General features: G+C 33.6%; 2 protein-coding genes across 2 annotated transcripts in view; one reads left to right on the top strand and one right to left on the bottom strand.

Moving 5' to 3' along the window:
• Nucleotides 1-4,692, bottom strand: part of LOC141665028 (uncharacterized) — a 14,415-nt gene extending 9,723 nt beyond the window's left edge. Inside the window, exon 1 of the mRNA XM_074470985.1 lies at nt 4,665-4,692. Coding sequence (XP_074327086.1) covers nt 4,665-4,692 — 28 coding nt within the window. The remainder of the gene's footprint in view (nt 1-4,664) is intronic.
• Nucleotides 4,693-12,317: 7,625 nt separating this feature from the next.
• On the top strand, nt 12,318-14,314 carry LOC141665029 (uncharacterized). Its single transcript, XM_074470986.1, has 7 exons — nt 12,318-12,539; nt 12,639-12,905; nt 13,428-13,579; nt 13,680-13,781; nt 13,865-13,934; nt 14,021-14,119; nt 14,225-14,314. Exons 1-7 carry the CDS (start codon nt 12,318-12,320, stop codon nt 14,312-14,314), a joined length of 1,002 nt encoding a protein of 333 aa, XP_074327087.1.
• Nucleotides 14,315-23,575: the final 9,261 nt, after the last annotated feature.

The raw sequence follows: 23,575 nt of genomic DNA on the forward strand, positions 1-23,575 counted from the left end.
TTTCTGGCATGTGACTTGATTTGTGGGATTTGATTGAACTTTGTGCGAATAATTGCGTTTGTTGAGATGTTGCTCATTGGTTGGTTTAGTTATTCTGAGGGGATCGTTGCATTTATTTAGTTGAATTTATGCATTTTTATTTCCTGTTTTTGATTCTGTTATGCTTGAGGACAAGTGTGGCGCCCCAAAATCCGGGGTCAGGAATCTCGGAGGCCACGCCATCTAAACTACTACAAACCACATACCTCACACTATAATATATAAATAGTCACACTTTACGACCCCACACTTATCACACACACACACACACTTACAGGTTATTGTCTTGGAAACGAACCATTCATAGCTAGAGTAATTCAACCATAAAGTGATAATTATTACAACCCAAAAGTAATTAAATCTTAACGGGAAGTAACCTTTAAGTAAGGTTAGTTCGTCGGTCAAATATACATTTCTTATTTATTACCTTACATAAGTCATACTTATAAATAAGCCGAACTAAAAATAATTGAAAACCAATCCAGCTTATTCGGACTACCTGTGGTACAACACCAAACAATCTACGGAACATCTGACCCTTTCCTACCCGTTTCCTGGCTGTGGTTCTCATGGTAGGCATCTTGATTCACTGTTGTGTTGTGTCAATTTAAGAAAACAAGTGTGAGCTATAATGCCCAGCATAATAACGTACAGTATGAAAATGACTTTATGATAACTTACGTAAAACATCATATATAATAATTATATTTTATTTGAAATTAGTTTTCCTTGGTGATACACACCTTCTTATGAAAACAATTCTTTAGGGGATTTTATTATCCTGTAAATACCTTAATAGTAAACCCAGCACCTAGGCTTGGGTTACGGTATTGCAACACAATTCCAATTGGAAGAATTAGGACACCCGTTGGAGCCACCGCATACGACGATCAGTCGTAATACGATAATAGTAACCATTTCTACTAGTAGAAGGACGACACCTTCGTATTTCGGTTATCACCCTTGCCGCATTCGGGCTACGTGTCCCATTTTTGGGTATACACATACTTCACAAGTTCCTGAGTACACAGAGTACCTTCGCCCGCGGTACCTTTGGTAGTCCATCTAGCACACATAGTACCAGAGTCTACCCCTCCCTTTTCCTTTTAAAAAGAATTCTATCATATCTCGAGAACTCGAACCACATCGAAGTTCCCCTAGCATTTTGCTTGTTGATAGAAACAGTTTATCTTACTAAGATATAAATATATATATACGTACTTCTGAAATTTTTGGAGGAAGTACTAAGGATGCGAGTTGACCGTTATCAACAGATAATTAAATAAGGGGAAAAGTCTCTCCTTGAAACTATATTCAAAACATTAAATAAGTCGGGATAATATTCTTCGACGATCTGAAATTATTTGAATGATTTTTGAAAATCAGAAAGTAATTTAAATCCGGTTCTATGATTTTTAAATCATAAATAAACCCTTTAATAAATAGTAAATAGTTAAATAATTAAACCTCGAAGGAGTTTACTTTTAAAAAATAAAATAATATTCCTCAACTAATTTATATTTAATACATTAATAACTTTAATATTTAATCGAGATTGAAGTAAATATTTACTGGAGAATACTTTTCCTTAATAAATGAATAGTAAGTAAATATTTCTTGTCCAAATGATAAAGTATAGTTGAGGGAATACGATCTTTGGAAATCATTTTAATAAAAGCTCGAGGTGTTTAATATTGGTAAGTGGACGTCGAGTCCCTTTAAAACGTACTACTATGGACTTGTAATCGTCCTATAATATCACCGGAATGATTCCCAGGTTTTTATCTTGAAATCCCGACCGACTCTCGGTCTTATTATAATACGTTACGCTTATAGTGGAATTAAACATTTCACGATATATACTTATCGTACAACATCGCTATATTTTGCAAAAATTCAATAGCTACGTATCATGGCAAACATGGTACTTATGCAATGATAATAAAACAATCCTTTCACAACACAACAGTAAATGGAGTTGGGTTCGTAAACTTTCCTGGGTATCTCGAGGTGGAGGATGCTCTAGGTTCCGCTCGGAAATCTATAATCATAAATACAATTCATTTTGTTAGGTTCCGTACTAATTTACGGAGACTCGCACTCATGTGCTACTTATTATTCACCCTCTCAACTTATATTACCCTTATTATTCCATTAAGTCCTTATTCACATCATGGTCGCTTCATTTTTTAAGTATCTTAGGTTCATTTTCATTTTCGCCGTCGGCTCCGCTTATGGATTCTACGGTTTCTAATCGCGCGGTCTCAGCTCCGATATTTTTATAAAACTGAAAAATCATTATTTTCACTTGAAATTTTTATGGCAGTTAGAAAACTCAAAATAATACTCTCTGTAGAAATTTCAAGATTTATGAACATTTTTAAGTCGATCCTTTATATTTTCAAAGTTCGTAATTCGTAGCAGTTTTTGTCGCGTAAATCACTTTTAGTAAAACGGCCATAACATTTGATCCGTAAATCGGAATCAAGCGATTCGAGCGCCTAAACGATCCTTATAACATTGTCTATCATAATCAAGGGTTATTTTCAAGAAACTTTAGTTTACATCTTCGGGACTTTCTGCAGAAACTTAGAGTTACATTTTGTTCGTTTTAGCGAGATTATGTTAACGATCGGAGTTTTGTTTATGCCTTAAATATTTATACTACCACCAACAATCATCATATCATCATCAACACACTAACGCCTCTCAATAACATCATGTTCTTGAGGCAACAACAATCAACCTTAAATCTACTTAGCTAAACCTCAAGATTTCAACAATATCACCTCTAAAACTAGGTTTATAACTACATACTAAAAGGATCTTGAAATTGAATCTTAAATAAAGTTGGGTCAAAGATTCTTACATTTCTTGAAAGCTTGAGATGTGTTATTGAGCATGGTGGAGTCTTGGGAGTGCTTGGTACGGTTTTTGGAACCTAAAAACACCATTGAAATCAAGAAATCAAAGAAGAGTTACTATTCATACTATTCATTCTCAACCATGCTAGGGAACCAAAATTTGAGATGTCTTTACTATTCATTCTCAACCAGTTTTTACTATTCATGCTTGAGATGTCTGAAAATTGATTTGGGGGAACCAAAATTTGGTTAAGGGGGGACAATTTTGGGATTGGGGGGAATGTAGAACTAAATGAATAAAATTTCACTAACGGGGGAAAGAAATGGTGGGCGCGAATTTTGGTTTTTTTTTGGTGAATTTTAGACATCGGTTTAATTATAACTGATGTCTACAAAGAACAAAGACATCACAAAAACACGGGGTGATGTCAATACTTTTTTTAACATCAGTGGCAAAGTTAACCGATGTCTAATGTGTGATGTCTATTGACATTATTCTTGTAGTATATACATAACAGTTTACAAAGGTGAGCATAATCGCTCAACAGTACCAAAGTATGAATAACAGAATAAAGCAGTAATGTAACAATAATAGGAACAGAACTGTAATCATAATAGCAACATTATGCAATAAAATCAGAGAAAACTGGATATCACTAACTAGCATGTTTCATCAAAACAACATAACAGAGTGCTGTAAAAACATCAGAGTCCAATTTTTAGCATGCTAGTCACACTTGTAAAATTACTGTATCAACTATTCATACCCTTACGGGAATCATAAAACCAAATCAAATACGTAATGGATATGTGTAGACAGCTGATCAGGCTATTAACACAAGACGGCTCCAACTGCCATCTCATTTATGGCTCCAACTGCCATCTCATTTATCTGTTTCGAAACTCAGAGACTAGCTAGGTCTCTGACCTGCTGGACTAATCGGTTATACAGTGCGCGCAACCGAATTAGCCTCTTACGCCAACTCAATAGGCCTACTCTGGCCCCAATGTATCCCATATCTGATTGTTTTAATCCAGTTTTCAAAATCATCACTTTTACCTATCTCTTTTTCAAAACCAATTCTGTCACAGCACACTATTCAAATCCTCTTTTCATTTAAATCACGTTTAGAGATAGGTCTTTTCAGAAGTTACTTTTCCCCAAAAACATAATTTAAAACAACATTTTCAAACACAGGGGATACGTAACTTAAAACGTTTCCGTTCCATTACGAAAGTAAAACATTTAGTTATTCATATACACTAAACCATAAAAAGAATGGTCAGGGGTACTTTCCTTGCAACGCTTTACAAAACCCTAAGTAGCTTTCACGCTGACTTTAATCCTGGGAAAACTCGATCGGAATCTACATATACAGAATACCCTAATCAGTTACACCGACATGCTTGATATCCTCAAATTCTAACAACTCAATCCGATAACCCGACTCGTATCATTATTATACACATAAACCCGTAATCACATAGTCACGTAGTCGGAAATATTGTTAGGGGTAACTCGTATAAATACATATACTTTCGAACATATTTTTAGGAAATTTTGGCAGCATCTTATTTATTTATAAGACTACCCGTCGATTACGATCGACGTCCATAATCAAAATAATCCACAATATTACGCCACCATTTATACAACGTACATTCCAACACCAGTCACAATCAATCATTCAAGTCCGAAAATATTTTACGCAATCCTTTTTATTTATTTATAAAATTTAGGACTCAGAACATCGTCATCACCGTCCACCGTCCGCTCGTAACAAGTCATCGCGGTACGACAGCATAATTTATTTGTGCTCGAAATATTCGGGTATCCAAATAAATTCCACCAATTTATTAATAATTATTTTCCCAAACGAATTAATAATATCACGAATTTTACTCAATAATTCCTGCAGAAAAAAAAATGATAATAATCAAATCTAACTTCATAGTCTCGGCCCAACTGAAAAAGGCCCAAATGTATCGGCCCAAACTGCAGGCCCAAAAGCCAAAACAACAGAACAGGAACCCAAGGAAACACACGCGCAAACGTGCCACAGAACCACAACAGGGCGGCAACACAAGCGGCGGTGCCGCTTTCTACCGCCACTCGACACACACAACACAATCACACACACAACACAATCACACACACAACACAGCACATACATATATGTATATACTATAGGAACGAATCAGAATCAGGCAACCGGAATAAAGAGGGCGGCCGGAAAGTAATTACCGAACACAGGGAGCCAGAGAAGAACACCGGAAAAGCGAGGAAGAAACAGAGGTGAAGAAACGAAGGTAGAGCAGTAAAAGAGAGAAGGAAGAATCGATGGAGAGAGACTTGGACAAAGAGATGATGTTTGGGGAAATAAGCTACTGCCTGCACGTGTCCTTCAAATGGGACGCGTGTTAATATTCTTTTACGAAATGTTAACACGTGTCCCTGAGTATTATGGGTCGAATAATTAACCGAATTTTGAAATCAACGAGTCAGGGCACTTCGAAAACAATCTCGTTAAATCACGATAATACTTTTAAAGTATTTTAAATATTTCGAGGTTTATAAAAATATATTTTTTGAAATTTTTAAACAATTTCTAAAACGCAATTGGTACCCGTTTTTAACAAATAAATGAAACAACGGGCGGGTGAAATCAATCCCAAAAATTTTCAAAATAATTTTAAAATTCTCGGTATATTCCAAACTTAAATAAATATGAGTTTCATAATTTTTGAAGATTTCAATAATTAAATATGGATTTTACCATTAAACACACTCAGAAAATCTTTTAAAAGTGAATAATTAACGAAATATTGATTTCTCAATTTTATAAAGTCCTAAAAATAATTATTGAAATTATAAAATTAGAAAACAAATTTTCAAGACAGTTCAAATATTTATGGAATTAAAACTACAATAAAATCACTTTTACAAACAAAAATAAAATCATATAACTCACCAATAAATCACACAATTCCAATCTCACATATCAACAAAACATAAATAATTAAATAAAAATCCATAACTGCTGCCAAAACCAATACACACATTTTATTTATTTACGTAAACCTTTATTACACTTCCAAATATTAGAAATAAAATAAAAATACACGAGTCGTTATAGAACCCCTCTCTCTCTCTCTCTCTCGAACCTCTCTCTCTCTCTCTCGAACCTTTCTCTCTCGATCGAAGCTATCTCCCCTCACAATCTCTCTGAACTCCGGTCATCATCTCACCATCACAATCTCTCGAACCTCTCTCTCTCTCTCTCTCGAACCTGTCTCTGGAACCTCTCTCTCTCTATGAACCTCTCTCCGCTCTCAATCTCTCCGTTAAGTGTTGTATCTACTTGAATCGAATAGGTCTTCTCTACATGAAGACCAGTTTTAAAAGTTGAGGATTTTTCAATTCAAAACCCAAATTTTTTAAAGTGGGGTTTTTTCTAATTCGAAACCCTTATTATTTTTTATTAATTTAGTGTCTAAACTTGTTGATAATACTTTTCTTCTTGTTGTATACATTATCTAATCTGAGAAAAAGATTTAAAGCTTTAGGTAATTTGGGTGTTTTTGGTTGTACATTTGTATTTTTGTTTGTTTTTTTTATTTTTGTAAATTAGGTTTTCATTTGTTTGTAATGTTGTGATTTGTTTTTGTAGTACATTAGTGTTGTGATATGTTTTGTACGCTTATATATTTGATTTGTTTTGTTAGTTTTGATAGTGTTTTTTTTCTATGTGCTATGTAGTTGGTTTTATGTTGATCTATGTGTTGTGTACAATATGCATTATGTATAATATGAAATCTCAATTTTGTTTTGTTTACAATTATGTGCAGGAGAATTCATTTTGGTATTAGTATGTTATATTTAAATATAGTCGTGTTCTGAATTTTGTATGCAAGTGTGTGGTGTGAAATCTCAGTTTCGTGTTCATAATTTAGTCATTGTGTATGCAAGTGTTTAGTTGAAAATAGTACATTTATAATTTGATAATCTACATCTGTGATCTGACTATTATACTATGATTAATTATAGTTAGTTATATAGTGATTATACATTAAGTATTGAATGACTAGTTAATATATAGTACTAGTACTATAATTAAATGTATAATATGAATTATGTAATGCATTACAAATCGATTCATATTATAATAAAATGTATAACATTAAAATGTATAATATGCATTATGTATAATATGAATTATCAGTTTTCTTATGTCGTTTATAGTCTGCCCTATGTGTTGTTGTCATACTTAAAATTAAGTTAGACTTATAAAATAAATATTAGACTTATAAAATAAATATAAGCCTTATACTGAATTTTTTAGTCACATACCAGGTGGTTTTAAATGGATAAGTCTTGGATAAAAGCCGATAGGGATTCTCTACAGTATGAAATTGGTGTTGAGAACTTCTTGATATTTGCCGAGAAAAGTGCTAAAAACCCCAAGAAAATTCCTTGTCCTTGTGCACACTGTTCTAACTTCAAAAAGTTTTCTGTGAATATAATTAGAAGTCATCTTTATGAATCAGGGTTTAGTTTAGGATATTCTGATTGGATTTGGCATGGATAAAACCATGTTAATAGTACTAGGTCATCTGTTGGTAGTACTTGTCCTCCCTCGAAGCCCATACCAATTTCAAAAATATTTAACGTGTGTGAAGCATCCCTATAGTAGGGAAGATTACGATAAAGAGTCAGATAAATTTAAGAGGTTAGTTGCTAATGCGGAACAACCTCTGTTTGAGGGAAGTGAGTGTACTAAACTAGAGTCGGTCTTAAAATTACAGAATTGGAAGGCTAGGTTTGGAGTTTCCGATAAAGATTTTACTGATCTACTTTACTCAATTATATACATTCTTCCTAAAGATAATCTGCTTTCGTCTAATATGTATGAATCCAAGAAAACCTTGACTGATTTAGGGGTCCAGTTCTCGAGTCTTCTTCCGAGTGTCCCAAATGTCATCTCTCTCGCTGGAAAGTTGGGAAAGATAGTCAAGTTAGGGTAAATGTGCTAGCTAAGGTAATGATATTGACGTATATCTCCATCCACTGATCGACAATTTAAAAATATTGTGGGAGGAAGGTGAACCAAACGTGTACGATGCCCATACCAAATCCTTTTTCACTCTAAAGGCAATCTTGATGTGGACAATAAATGACTTCTCGGGATATGGAAATTTGTCGGGGTGCATTAATAAGGGTTATAGGGCCTTTCTAGTATGCGGTGATCAGACAGTGGCTAAATATCTAAGTCGTAGTAGAAAAATGAGCTACCAAGGACATCGTTGGTATTTAGATCGTTATCATCCGTAAAGGAGGCAAAGGACAACTTTTAATGGAGAACAAGAATTTTGTTGTACACCTGAACCACTTAGCGTAGAGGAAGTCTTGGGGTAACAACAACAACTTAGGTTCAGTTTTGTGAAGGGGGGAAGCCAAAAAAGGTGGAGTCTCCATGGAAAAAATAGTCAATTTTTTTTGAGTTAGAGTATTGGAAGTTTCACCATGTTTGACATTGTTTAGATCTCATGCACGTTGAAAAGAATGTGTGTGATAATATAATTGGGATACTTCTGCACATGAAATTCAAGAGTAAAGACAGTCTTGCCTCGCGTCTTGGTTTGGTTCACATAGGAATACAGCCTGATTTAGCTCCAGAAGTAGGTGAGAAAAGAACATACCTACCTCCTGCCCCTTATACTCTCTCCCGGAAAGAAAAACAAACAATGTTGGCATCATTGTACGACATGAAACTTCCATACGGACATGCTTCAAATATAAGAAACTGTGTATCGATGATTGATATGAAGTTGTATGGTTTAAAGTCCCATGACTGCCATATCCTTCTCCAACAACTACTACCTATTTGCATTCGTTCAGTGCTTCCGAAAAATGTTAGTGTTAGTATCATAAGATTGTGTTTTTTCTTCAACTCTCTGTGCAACAAAGTTGTAGATGTGTCGAAGTTGAATAAATTATAAGTAGGTGTGATATTGACCCTGTGTGAGTTAGAGAATATATTCCCTCCGTCATTTTTCGATGTTATGATACATCTTATGGTCCATCTAGTAAGGGAACTGCGATTATGTGGACCGGTTTTTTATAGATGGATGTTTCCATTTGTACGCTTCAATAAAATATTGAAGAGTTATGTAAAAAAACCGATTCTATCCAGAAGGTTCTATAGCTGAAGGTTATCTCAAAGAAGAGTCAATAGAATTTTGCAGTGAGTTCTATTGCGGGAGTAGTAGAAAAGTCGGTCTTCTGAAATACGAAGAAAAAATTTCTGGTCCAATCGGTGGTGTGACTATGAAGTCAGTTGCGGAAAAAGAACGAGATGAGGCTCATCTTTCAGTTCTTCGTAATAATTCGGAAGAGGAACCATATGTTATGTAAGTAAAACATAAATAAGTATACATATAATTGTTAAAGTAGTATTTGGTGTAGTTTAGCCGAATCTGATATAAGTAATTTCAGGTTGCATAAAAAATATTTGGAAGAGATTTATCGAGGGAAAAAGAAGAGTGTATAGTGGCTATTGGGAGAGCACAATCGACAATTTACCGATTAGTTTGAACAAAAAAGTTGGTTTACATTCTTTTTCCTTCTCTTTTATTTTTATAAGTCATGTTTTTAAATTTGTAGCCACTTATATGCATCAATAATTTACATGTAGGTCAGTACAGAAATGAGGGAGAATGCGGAAGCCGTATCTGAAACTATAAGATGGTTGGCTGAGAAACCTTCATTTTCAGTTTTGACTTACAAAAGTTATGTTGTTGAAGGGGTCCGATACCACCAAAGGATCGAGATAATGCAAGGGTAGTTCAGAATAGTGGTGTGTCATTAGTTGTGAGGACAGTCCAAGTCTCTAGTGCTAAGGACATGAATCCTATAGAGAGTGATTTAAAATTTTATGGGGTGATCAGGGAAATATGGGAATTAGACTGCCACACATTCAAGGCCCCTCTATTTTTATGTATATGGGCAACAAGTGACAAAGGTGTCAAATCGGATGATCTTGTTTCACCCTTGTCAACTTCAATCGACCAGGTCACAAAAATGACAAATATGTCTCTGTTGACCAAGTCAACCAAGTATTTTATATTGAGGATCCAGTTGATGCTAATTGGTCCGTTGTGTGATCGGCGACAACTCGAGACTATCATGATGTTTACAATGAAGATGCTCCTGAAGACACCTCCTGGAACCCTCCCCCATTTTGTTCTAATATCCCTACATATGACCCTACTAATATTGATGATATAAGTATTTGCAATAGAAGAGAAAATGTTGAGGGTATATGGGTCAAAAAGTTCTAGGAGTCTAGCTATATATTCTCCTTATTTGAAATTTTTCTTTTTATTTGTAATTTTTCTTATTATTTGTAATGTATCTTGTGATCTCTGTTTTCTTATAATTTTTCAATATAGTTATAGGAGTCTATCTGCAATTTTTCTTGACAATTAAATGAGAATTTTGTTTAATTTTTTGCATATATGTTAGACATTATACCATGAACTATGTAGCTGTTCTAATCTGTTAAATATTAATTAATTTTTCAGATTAGAGGAAGAGGAAAGAATGGCAACAAAAAAGCAAATGTGAAAGCAATCAGAAAAGACTGCATCACAGAATCTTAGCGGTGGAAGCCCCAAGCAGCTGGAGGATGTTCCGAACAATGATGAAAACAATGAAGGGCATGCATCAGGAATCTCAACCAACTAACTCATAACAGACAAATACTACAACTAATACTGCTATAAGGAAGTCTGAGGGTAAGCGAGGCGTATGCGCAATGTACAAAGTGATTGTCAAGAAAGCTCGCGGGAAGAAAGTTAAAGTCACTGCCAATGAATGGGGGATTCCTAATGGGGAAACTAGAGCCCGTTTACAGTCTTACATTGGTATGTTGGCCAGGACTACAATTCCAATCGACATTCCTACTTGGCCAAATGTAGACCCTGAATTTAAATCAAAGCTTTGGTTAGATCTTCAGGTACCAGATCAATTGTAAAAAATTATTATCAAATGTAGATCTTGAATATAAATTTTTCCTGTTATGATTTTGTGAACTTGTGTTTTTTTCAGGCTACCTTCAAAGTTAAACCAGAAATTGAAAACATGGTCCTAAAGTCAGCAGGTTGTAAATGGCGACAGTTTAAGACTGATTTGATGAGAAAGTATGTGCTTCCATTTATTGGAAAAAAGAAGAAGCTGAGTAAGTTGCCAAGAGGCTATGGTTACGTTAGTAAGGCAACCTGGAAAAGGTTTGTGAGACAGAAGACTGATTCTAACTGGAAGGTATGTTTTAATTTTGTAACATGTGATTTTAGTGATTTTTTTGCATCATCTGTTGTAATTTTTGTAATCTTGTGACCTGTTTTTAGGAAATTCATGAAACACAAAGTGAAAGAGTGTCTAAGAGAAAATATCATCACCGATTGTCAAGAAAGGGCTACATCGGTTTAAAAGAAGATGAGGTAAGAAAAGTTCATTTAATTGTATAACTATATTTAATTTAAAATAGGTCAGTCCATAATAAATTAGAGTCCTACATTTTTTAGCCCTGGAGTTATTTGTATTACTGTATTTAATTTTATTTGTAACAGATAAAGAAAGGAAGGTTGAATCTGGGAGAAGAACCGAATAGAGTGATTTTTTGGCAAAAGGCTCGTAAGCGGAAAAACGGTCAAGAGGTCGAAGAGGTCAGTGAAGATTTGGTTGTTGTATGCGATAAAATTGTAAGTTTTAATTTTGGTTAAATTATTTGAATAACCACTGTCAATTAAAAAAGGCCATACCTGAATTAGTGCAGTAATGGTAATTATATCATTTTACTGTTATATTATATCGCATAAATTATATCGCATTAATTACATTAAAGTAGGCGAATCAGTAAAATTAGGACGACATAAATCAGCAAAGTAGGCGAATCAAATAGGACCCCTGTCAATGTTTTATATTATTTTTTCCATGTTTAACAGGCTTGTGTAGTTTAAATAGGTATAGTTAATTGGTCTTTAATCATACTTTTTACAATTTAGGATGCATTACATATGGCCATTGATTACAATTATGCGAAATAATTATAATTTATCTTTTACTGAAAAATAGTTAACTTCATTTTGGTTAATTTATTTTCTTTTAATTTATTTTCTTGTTAACAGAACGCATTGTTGGAAAAAAAAGAAGGGTGAGATTCAGTTTTCTGGTGCTGAAGATGTTTTGACAACGGCTTTGGAGAGTCGTGAGCATTCTGGGAGGGTTCGGGTTGTTGGAGGGTACATCACTCCAAAGCAATTCTTTAATTTACCGAGAGAGCCAAAGCTTCGAATCACAAAGGCAGAGTTGATGGCCCGTGATCAATAAATGGATGAACTGCTTGAAAAAAGATGCAAGCTCTCGAGGCAGAGATTGATCGCTTGAAGTCAGTGATCAAAAGTGGAGGTACTTTTCACTCTCCAATGCCGTCTGAAAGGGCAAGTTGCGATCCGGAAAAGGATAAAGAAATAAAGTCAAATCCACCATCTGCAAGAGGAGTTGTGTTGGTATATGAAGATGATGACTGTGTTTTTACAGATGGCCCACCTAGGCCTTCACCTCCTGGAAGTCACGTAAGTTATTTTAATTTTGTGAGCAACCTTGTGATTTATCTTACTAAGGTGAATAATTGTCACCTTAATTTTTTAATTTTGTTTATTTAAATATTATAGGCCCAACATTCTTGTGAGCTATATATCGAGAGACTAGAGAATAAGGTTGCATTTGGTATGGTATATCCTCGCGAGGATAATTTAACTAATTTGGTACATGGAGTTGATATACCAACTGGACATCAATGTGTCTCCGTTGATGGCCTCATAAAACCAGATGCCTTGCTTCCAGTTGAGATGCGTGGTGATGATATGATGACTTTCCGCGATGCTCTAGGATCTTTTTTGGCATGGCCTGAGAAATTAATTAACTACACAAATATTGCGGTATGATGAATAATATATATATGTATAATATTATCTGAATTTTGAAATTATATTGTACATTTCAAGATATTAAAAATTAAGTGGTATATAAATTTTATATTGGTTTTATATTATCATCAGGTGCAGAAAAAAGAAAGGCCCCGAACAAGTGCTGAAAAAATAAAAAAGAATGACGGGTTGCAGGATTTGAAAGCACAATTCTTTCAAGCAAATCCAGGTGCGATAGTGCCAAAGGACTTTAACCTGTTATATAAATATGCAACAACTTGGATGAAAACTACCGGGGTCAGTATCCAGGTTCGATATGAGCCGAATGTGTTTGGACATGAAAAAAAAAATTATTTATTGCATGAGAATGTTGTGTCTTTATTGGAGTTTGAAATGTTGGGCCAAGCAGTAGTTGTAAGTTACATGGCATAAGTTACCTTTTTTTCTTTTGAATGATCATTTCTTTTTAATGTTTGTAATTTTCCAAAACTTGCATTTTAATATCAACACTCTTCTGATAGGAACTTGCATTAGGAGATTAGTGAAATACCAGAACTAGCGGAGACATTTGTTTTTATTGACCCCGGATCCACATATCACGTGAATGCTAATTTTGAAGCATACATTTTAAATCGGTTGACAGAGGGTAACCCGGATCGCCTATTCTTTCTTCCGCATAATCAGAAGTAAGTACTTATTGTAATACTAAAAATTGAAAACATGTATAGTACAGTACAAACTTCTATGTGATGTGTCCTATCTATCTTTGTTTTTTTATGAAAATAGTATGCATTGGATTTTGGTCGTTATCTGGGAAGGGGAAATATATATTCTAAATCCACTACCTCACCTGACACAATTTTCAGAACTAAGAAAGGCGTTATCAAGGTAAATTTTTATTAACATAACAGTTTGGTCTAATTGCATGTTCATTTCTGTACATTGTATGAGATTTTATGTTTTTTATGCAGGGCTTTGAAAAGTTACAACTCTGAAATCGGTAGGGGCAACAAGATGGCCAAGGCAAAGTTTCTTAGTGTGGTACAATAGATCGAGTACCTAATATTTGTGCTTAAAATATATAATTTATTTGACATACCTGATTTGTCTTTTAATTAATGAAATAGGGATCTCCCAAACAACCCAATGGGATTGAATGTGCATATGTAATAATGCGATACTTGAAAGAAATTATCGATGATGACAAGTTGAATTTTCCTAAAAAGGTATTACTTTGACGCTTCCAGTTTGCTATATACTGAGATATGGTTACTTTTCGATATGGTTACTTTTCATTCATGTACTGAATTTTATTTGTTTGAAATTTGTAGTGGTTGGCCAAGACGCAATCATGTTACAGCATTGAACAGCTAGATGAAGTTTGCATTGAGGCCCTGCAGTTCATCCAAGAGCATATCTGATCAATTCTTGTACTCAAGGTCTTTTCTTTTGCATAGTCGTACATTTGGTAATTTAGACGGTTCGGTGTAGTAAGAATGTAAGTGTATGAATGCTGGGGTTAGTGTATAGGTTTGCAAATGCTGGGGGTTGTACATTTGGTAATGTAGATTCTATAGTTTTTGAATGATTGATGCAGATGATGGGGTTGGTGTTGGTGATTTTTGGATGATTGATGTAGATGATGGAGTTGGTGTTGGTGGTTTTTGGATGATTGAATGGTTAAATGTATGAATGATTGACTGGTTGGATTTGTGTGGATGCTTGTTATTCCGATGTTTTAGTTTTGGTTATGTAGTAAAGGACATCGGTTTTATTTATAACAAATGTCTATTAATAACGAGTACATCAGCTTTTTTAGAAAATTAGTGATGTAAAACTTTACACAATTTGGTCTATAAACTTCTTACACATCACTTTCAATTAAGAAAAGCTGATGTCAAAAAAGATAATGTACATCACTTTAAGGTAAAAAACTCATGTCAAAGAAATCCAGTTCAATCTAAATGAAACATAGAAATCACTTTGTTTAAGATAAAACTGAAGTCAAGTAACATTATAAACATCACTTTTAACCAAACAAAACTGATGTCAAAAAACACAATGTACATCAGTTTCAGAAAAATAAGTGATGTGAAAGACTAACATGTTCAAGTCTAAATGATACGTAGACATCACTTCATTCGAGAAAACACTGATGTCTATACGCTAAATTAGACATCACTTTCATTAAAGAAACAGATGTGTAATATGTCATTTCACATCACCTCTGTCAAAATTGTCGATGTTTTTGTGATAAAAAAACATAGCTCAATATAGGTTTAATATGTTTTAATAGGTGTAATTTAGTTATTAAATAATTTTGTTATATCATTTTTTGTAAAAAATCATCACATAGACATCAATGTTATTCACTAAAATCGATGCTTTTGTGACAAAAAACATAGCTTATGATATGTTTAACATGTTTAATTAGGTGTAATTTAGTTATTAATTAATTTGTTTATAGCATTTTATGTAAATAATCAACACGTAGACATCTATTTTTTTAACTAAAATCGATGTCTAATCGAGTATAGACATCGGGTATTCACCGATGTCTAGAATAGACATCACCGACATCAACATCGGTTGGGAAACAGCATAGATATCGGCCAAAAAGCAATGTCTATGGACTTTTTTCTTGTAGTGAAGACACCTTGGGGCCGACTCCTCCCAATGGAGGGTCTAGGCCGACCAATTAAGAGACTCAATTAATGTGAGTTGTAGAGTGCTATCCAGTGTAACCTTTTCCTTTTCAGGCTCTATGTAAGTTGAGGGGTCTTTACGTGTGTAATGTGCTGGTATGACCATATCTTCTTCTGTAGATTCAGAAACTCTCATCATAGGAATGAAAGGTCCATTCTTGAGGATCTGAACATACATGGGGTTGACCATCCTTATGAACAACATCATTTTCTTTTTCCACAATGTGTAGTTGACCTTGTCAAAGGTAGGTATCTTGATGCATATAAATTTATGAGCACTCATTCTTCCAAGATCTTTATCAGTTTACTTTCAAATTTTGCTCTGATACTACTTGTTAGATATTGAATGCCATGAAATGTAACACAAAGGGGGTGGTTAATGTGTTTCTTGGATTTTTTTAATTTTAAGCTTTTTTGATTATGGCTTGAACAAAGCAGTTTAAGAAATATAGATATTATTTTTAACCGATTGAACACAAGCACAAACATAATATATCAAAAAGTCACTTAATTTTATTAATCAAGTTTGTCTTGCTACCAATCCGCGTTCTTAACAAAATAAGAACTCAGCTTCTTTTTTGAGAGAATATAAGATAATCTAGACCTGTTAGTTACTTGTGAACTAAGGACCCGTGCATGCTTTATAGACTAGCAGCACGGGTTTACAAAATTTGCACTAAAATGTAATAAACCAAATTCTAAAGCAACCATGTCTATTTCCTTTTATGGTGTTAGCAAATCTGTGCAGAATCTTGCAGGTATGTGATCACCCTTTGTCTAGTTAATCTTGGCCCTTAATCTTATATTCTTCAAGCTGCTTTTGTATACTTTCCAATCCAGTGAATGAATTGTTTGTTTACTGATAATCTTGAATCTTGAACTTGTCTATTTTCTGAATTTGAGACACTATGTCGAGTTCTCCAATTGTTCTATAGAGAAAAGACATATCGATAAGTATAATGACTTATCGATATCTTTGAGTTCTCTATAGCTATATATGATAAGGTCTCCCATTATCTATTTATGAATTGACTTGCCGATATCTCTGAGATCTCTACATGTAGAAGTGACTTGTCGATAAGTATAATTGACTTAGAACATTTTTCCTAGAACAACATTATTCAACTCCAAGCTTTTACATCTTTTTTCTGAGGCATTATCATGACTTGATCTTCTTCCAGAGTTTATTTCTATCTTGAATTATTTACAAAAATATCCCCCAATCTAATCTACTAAACACGTTTACAGACTCAAGGAATACAATACAGAATACATATATCGATTATCATATAACTTAAACTTAGAGTTTTCAAAGTGACTTAGTCTTGCACAACAACGGCTAATGCCGGCCTTCACAAGTTTCATCTCTGTGAAAAATCGCCAATAAGAAGTTTAGCCGTTGTCTTTCAATAAGACGGTCACAAGCATAAAGCTCAACGGTCGAGAGGTGAAGAATACAATGAGCACTGTCGACGGGACATCTGAAGTCAAATCTGAAATACACTCCCTAGTCGCCTTCCTCCCAATCTAAGACCACAAACTTTTTGTTTCATTGATGGATTAAGTTATGAAGGGCGTGAGTATTCACGATGTGGGGAACACAAGGCATGTGTCGAATCAGAACCCAGCTGAGCCTAGAAAAAAGGGAGCTCTTCAATAAAAATAAACTTATGAAGATTATGACACTCAAAGAGATGTCAAGGCCATGGCACCTCACGATAAATATGATGATGAAGGCCCATCCATTGGAATAAAGCTGACAAAGGTGAATCTTCAACTCATCAAGAAGTCTGGGAATGAAAGGGTGCAAGGGAAACCTTAACCTGGCCTCCAACTCCGCTTTATATATGAATAGGCTGGTACGACTCAAGTTGTCATCTCATTGGACTTGTATTTGAAAACTCTGATACATTCAGGGAAGGGATAATGATCTTATTGATGTCCTCATTAGCTCTAATATTGAAAGGCATCAAGATTCACAGTGCTTGGGTACTCATCCACTACTTCATCTAGCATTCTCTTCAACCTGTTCGAACAATGGTTAAGAGAATAGGGAAAAATAAAAGCTATATCTTTCAATGATCATATGGTGGTGTGCTTGTTCATTGCTTCTTGAGCCGAGAGGGAAGTCTTATTGAAGTGCAACTCAGCCATCTTGCAAGGATAAGAACTTGAGAGAATGAGAGCTCTTGAAATAAGAAAAAATTGATAAATGAAGGTATGAATGAAAATTAGAACTTCTCATCTTCTTTTATAGGAAAAGGGGCACCTGCTAAGGCAGGTCATGACACTGTCTGGTTCGCATTAGCAGGTAGCACTCAGAAAAAAGACAGAAACATACCACAAAGCGGTCAAGTACCGAGTGAATATGACATAATAAATGAATAAAATGATACAAGATATCAGTTATCATATCAGTCCTCTAAGAAAAGCTTAATAAGAGCTAAACACAAGGCATTAGTCTTAATTAAAAACTGGTTAAGCTAATCATAGTGATTAGTCAAAATATAATGGAAAAAGCAAAGTTTAGCTCCAAACTAACATAAATGGCCGTCTATAGGCATGACTTGATATCAAGAGAGTTGAAGTTTGAGAACGTCCACAGAAACAAGTTTCGTGAAGACTAGAACATCCACGAAAATAAGTTTCAGGAAGACTAGAACGTCCACAGAAACAAGTTTTTTGAAGACTAGAAAGACCAAGGAATCAACTTTCATGAATACTAGAATGTCCAGAAAAATAAGCTCCGTCAAGACACCTCTCGACCAACCTCCCCGTTTTATAGGTTGAAGTGGACCAGGAGTTCCACGACACAAAGATCCCAGCCGACCAGGTTCCTCACAGAGGCTTGGTCCCGGTCAACTAATACCAAGTCTAGATGAGTCCTTCACATGGGAGGATAGGGCCGACTAGAATACTCAATAAAAAAATCAAGAGCATCGGCGACCAAATCGTCCCGGCCGACCAGGACCCTCACGGAGGCTTGGTCCCGGCGGACCAAGACGCGACTTGGCCGAGTCCTCCCCATGGAGGGCCTCTGGCCGACCAGGTTCCCTACGGGAAGTGGTCTTGGTCGGTCGAGAGCCTCTTGGGGGATTTCCCGTGACCCTTCTGGGAAATTTTCGGGCAAAAACTCAAAAAAAATTCAGAATCTTCAGATTTTAACCTAAGCCCCGGTTAGGATCGATTAATGAAGATTAGTCCCAATTAAGAGTCAATTAGTTTATATAGCACATAGTTAGCCTAAATTAAGGTTAATTCTTCGATTAGGGTCGTTTAACCCATCCACATTCATAATTAGCCTATATTAGGTTGATTAGTGACTTGTGTATATTAATTAGCGCTGATTAGGATCAATTAACCCCATTTAGGGCTATTGATATGTATTGACATTAAATATATTTATAATATATAAAATAATATTATAAGATATGATATTTTTAACTATTCACGAATTAATCATTCATATCTGATATGAATAGCTAAAACGTACTAAATACACATTAAATGTTGCATTAATTATAATTGGAATTTATGTCCAAAATTCAATAAAACCAGGCCAGTCAAGGCCTGTCATGGACTAAAAAATGGCTCAGGTCCCCAAAGCCCGCGAACATAAGTTATTTACGAGCAAGGACCCGTACGGCTGGAAGACTAGGGACATGATGACCAATATGGACACTAACTCCTACAAGAAACGATTTAGAATTCATTACCTTACATCTTAATTACCATCTAAGTTGGAGACTTATCCAGGTCTTCCAACCCAAGTCTAACCCTAAACTATTGGCTCTATCTCCAACCTAGAACTATGTTTTGGCTTGATTCTCTATAATGCAGAAATACGCAGGCATCTTGCGAGGACAGACAGTCCACGAATGCGAGAACAACCATTAAAACTCGAAACTCATAAAATCTAATATTAAATACTAATGAACCCTAATTTTTATTCCACGATAATATCCACTTAGTTAAAAAATGCTCGCGCGGAAATGAAGGTCAACCTTGATCATAATTAGCCAATATATTCTTCTTATGATTTCTCTTTCTAAGAGATATATCCATTTATATACTCTAATTTTTTTGGCATTTTTAGAATTCTTAAGGAGTTTGCTGTTTGTAGAAAATTGATCAGCTTATTTTCTCATAACAATTAAAATGTGATGAAATCTTTAGCAATCGCTGCAAGAAAAAATTCTTAAATTCTCAGATTTTTTTAGTGATAGAGGGTACTACTTCTGGCATATATATTGTTTCATTGTGGAATTTTTTGACAGTATTGTTTCTCAGCATCAAGGCTATTTTATCAACAAAAAACACTCCTCACGTGTTTTATTTATCATATCAATGGATAGGACCTAAAATTTGATTTAGTCTACTTCCTTTTTCATAATTTCACCCAAGACCTTGCAGTGATGATATATAGCTAGCATCAAACAAATGCCTAGCTTAGCTAGTATCCATCAGATCTGGAGGGAGGAAACAATTTGTGTTATGCTTAACCTACAATATTTGATACCTTCCATTATCATATTTTAGCTAGTGAAGTATAGAGGTACACTTATATACAGGTGAAATGTTGGGTTTCAATGTCTATATATGTTATAAAATTAGAATTACAAAAATACAATACTTGATTATCTCTTTCTGTTACTAGTTAGGTGTGCATGTAAGTCACATGGCCTTATTTTTTATTTATATTTGTAACAAAAGAGAACAACTATTTTGGTGGTACTAGAATTTTATGTTTGGTTGTGCAAAATATGTTGGAATAGTAATTGTTTAACTTGGGCCATGGTTTGTTGAGTTTATTTCTTAGATATTAAAGACAAAGATATTGTTGCCTGACTGATAGGGTGGTTTTTTAGCAGAGTAAAGTATGTATGAAAAATTACATAAAAATGTGCTTACATTAATATATTTTTAAATTGCCTATGTTAATTAACATCACGTTTGCAATAAATTATTGTAATGTTTAGGTTTTTCTAGTGTTTATTTTTTAGAGTAAAAATGGTTCATATCTTTCTTTTTTCACATAATTATTACTTGTTATAAGTCAAGATTAATATTATTATCTCAACCAAATGAAATCTTTAACAGAATTTATACATGAAACCTCTAATTTGTTGTCTATCATATCTCAATTTATTGTTCATAGGGAATATGTATTGATGAATATGATTGATCCTCATTCAATTTTGTATATTTCATAGTTGTATAAAAAGAGATGCATACACTTTAAAATGAGTTATAGTACAGTGGTTTTTCAGTAAGGCCTCATCAGTTGAGAAACTATATATATATTTCACTTATATAGTGAATATTACTATACTATTTTTCCAAAATTTATAGGTATGTGCTTTTTTATATGTGAATTTATTAAATTTAAATTTTAATAAATAGTGTGTTAATTATATCTACACATATCTTTATTAGAATAAATAGTGTGAATTTATATATATTTCACTTATATACTGAACACATGTTATTTTCAAATCAATAACATAATTTAAATACTCCTATAATACAACACATTATCTTAAAATCATCTCTAACCAATACATGTGTACCACAAAAGAAATAAACCAATATTCCTGACATACTGAGAAATGTAGCATACCAACATACCAAAAATATTAATGGAATCAAACAACCAAAATCAAATTTAAGAATCTTATAAGCATCGAGGAGGATATAATAACCTAGATCCACCCTTGTCTTTGATCAGCCATTTCAGTGACTTTCATCAACATTAATGGAAAGCCTGCATAATATTGTGACCTCTCTTTAGTCTCAGACATGGAAAGCCAGCATAATATACTATCTCATCATCCTCTTTTTCCTTATAGGCTGTTGTTTTTTCACCTTCTTTGCCCTCCTCTTACCGGTTCCAGAACCGGTTCTACTGGTTGTAGGAAGCTCCACATGAACCTCACAATGTGGAGATCCTGCATGCGCTTCGGCTCCACAGTTTAACCCGTTGGCATCAGTAAAGGGGCAATATACAACCTTTTCATTTTCTGTTTTATCCTTTCCTTCCTCAGCTATTTCTCTGAATATATATTTATGCAAAATAATCAATAGCTGCTACTAGCTTGATATATTTTTAAATATTAGCAAAAAAATGGCACTAATATTTAACATGTATACTCTATATAAAAAAATATGCACCTTAGTTATTATATATACATATATATGCAATTGATGAGCACATGTGGACTGAAATTAAATCCTAAATTTACCTAAGCAAATCCTTAACAGTGTTTCCAGAGCTGGCAAGTTCACAGACATTACCATTTTCCTCATCAATCTGCTAAGGATACACAGATATGAAAAAATAGCATAAAATTAGATACACTTGATGTAAACAAACAAAATTAACAAATCTATCAGGCCTGTCTGCAGCAATTAGAAAAATGCTCTGCAATTGGAGAGATTTAATTTTCTGATTGATTTACAAACTAGGGTTTCAATGAAAACCCAAAAAATTAGCCACAATAATTAGCCCAAAATGCAGCTGACTGCTGAAATGAAAGTTATAAGGGAGAAAAACATATAATTAAGGTAAACAGATCTATAGATATAAATTATATACATTTAATTGTGAAAGGGGGCAAACCTCAGCTTGTGATTCAATCCATGGGCCTAAGATATCCCTGGGATTCTGATTTAATATGCAGATATCATATAAATAACGAGGCTTGGCGAATTCAGAATTCTGGCGAATTCTCATTTTATTCAACTGCAGGGAGAAAGACTGGGGCGGCACTAAACCTAGCTAGAAATGTTAGGAGATGGGGAGTTGGGCGACAATAACTAGGTCTATTCATTCAAATTTATATATTTACAATATTAATATTGTAAGAGTCTGGGGACAATAACTAGGTCTATTCATTCAAACTTATATATTTATAATATTATAAAAATGTTAGAGATATATCCTAATACATATTTGTTTAAATTTTAAATAACTAGGTCCATTAATTCTAACTTATATATTTATAATATAATGCAAATGTGTATATATCATAATTCATATTTATTTAAATTTTGGAGCAACATATTTTACAAATTGACAAAGGATGTTAATAATACATTTTAGTAGTATATTTTAAAATAGTATATTTTAGAAATATATATTTTTTTAAAGTAAAATAAATTTTAAAATAAGTAAGAAATATATTAGCATCAATATTTTATTTTGATAATATCATGTGATCTTTAAAGTAGAACCATGAATGGTAACTTAATATATTAAATAATTTAAATAAAATAGGTTTTTATTGATAAAAAATTAAATAAAATAGGTTAAAACACTGTAGAACACTATTTCATTATTGATAATTAATATTTTAATATATTAGATAAAAATATAAAATTTAAAAATTTGGTGTCAAATAATTTTTAAAAATTTTATAAAACAAATTAGGTTCATAAACTTTTTAATAATAATTTCATTTTTATTATCTTTAACTTACAATCACAAATTAATATATATATATATGCACTTACATATACACTTACTCTATAATAACAAGTTTAAAGTTTCAATTTCTCTTTATTAAGCAATTAATGATATATATATATATACATATATGTGTGTGTATGTATGCGCGCACTTAGAAAAAACATATATAAGTGTATATGTATACATAGGATCATGTTGGAATAAGAACTTTATTAGAAACTAATTACAATTTTGTAATTAATTAGAACTGTTAGGCTTGTTGGGAATATTAACTAAAAGCGCAACAATGGGACAGTTATATATGATAATTTAACAATAATATGTAAATTAACCAATAACTAAAAAAACATAAAGGTCGAAAAAAACATATAATTAGTGATTGTATTGAAATAATAATGAGAAAATCACTTAGTTATAGGAAACTTTATCATAATTCGAGAACCAACTCAGTCGCCAAGCTCTCGAGAAGACCTGACTGTTCTTGTAGAGATTATTGTCCCATTAACGAT

Source organism: Apium graveolens, chromosome 6, assembly GCF_009905375.1.
Source record: "Apium graveolens cultivar Ventura chromosome 6, ASM990537v1, whole genome shotgun sequence".
Taxonomy (NCBI): Eukaryota; Viridiplantae; Streptophyta; class Magnoliopsida; order Apiales; family Apiaceae; genus Apium; species Apium graveolens.

Coding starts and splice junctions, on each gene's coding strand:
- LOC141665029 (XM_074470986.1), top strand. CDS start 12,318: ATGCAAGCTCTCGAGGCAGAGATTGATCGCTTGAAGTCAGTGATCAAA. Junction 12,906..13,427: donor TTAACTACACAAATATTGCG/GTATGATGAATA, acceptor AACTTGCATTAG/GAGATTAGTGAAATACCAGA. Junction 14,120..14,224: donor AGTTGAATTTTCCTAAAAAG/GTATTACTTTGA, acceptor TGAAATTTGTAG/TGGTTGGCCAAGACGCAATC.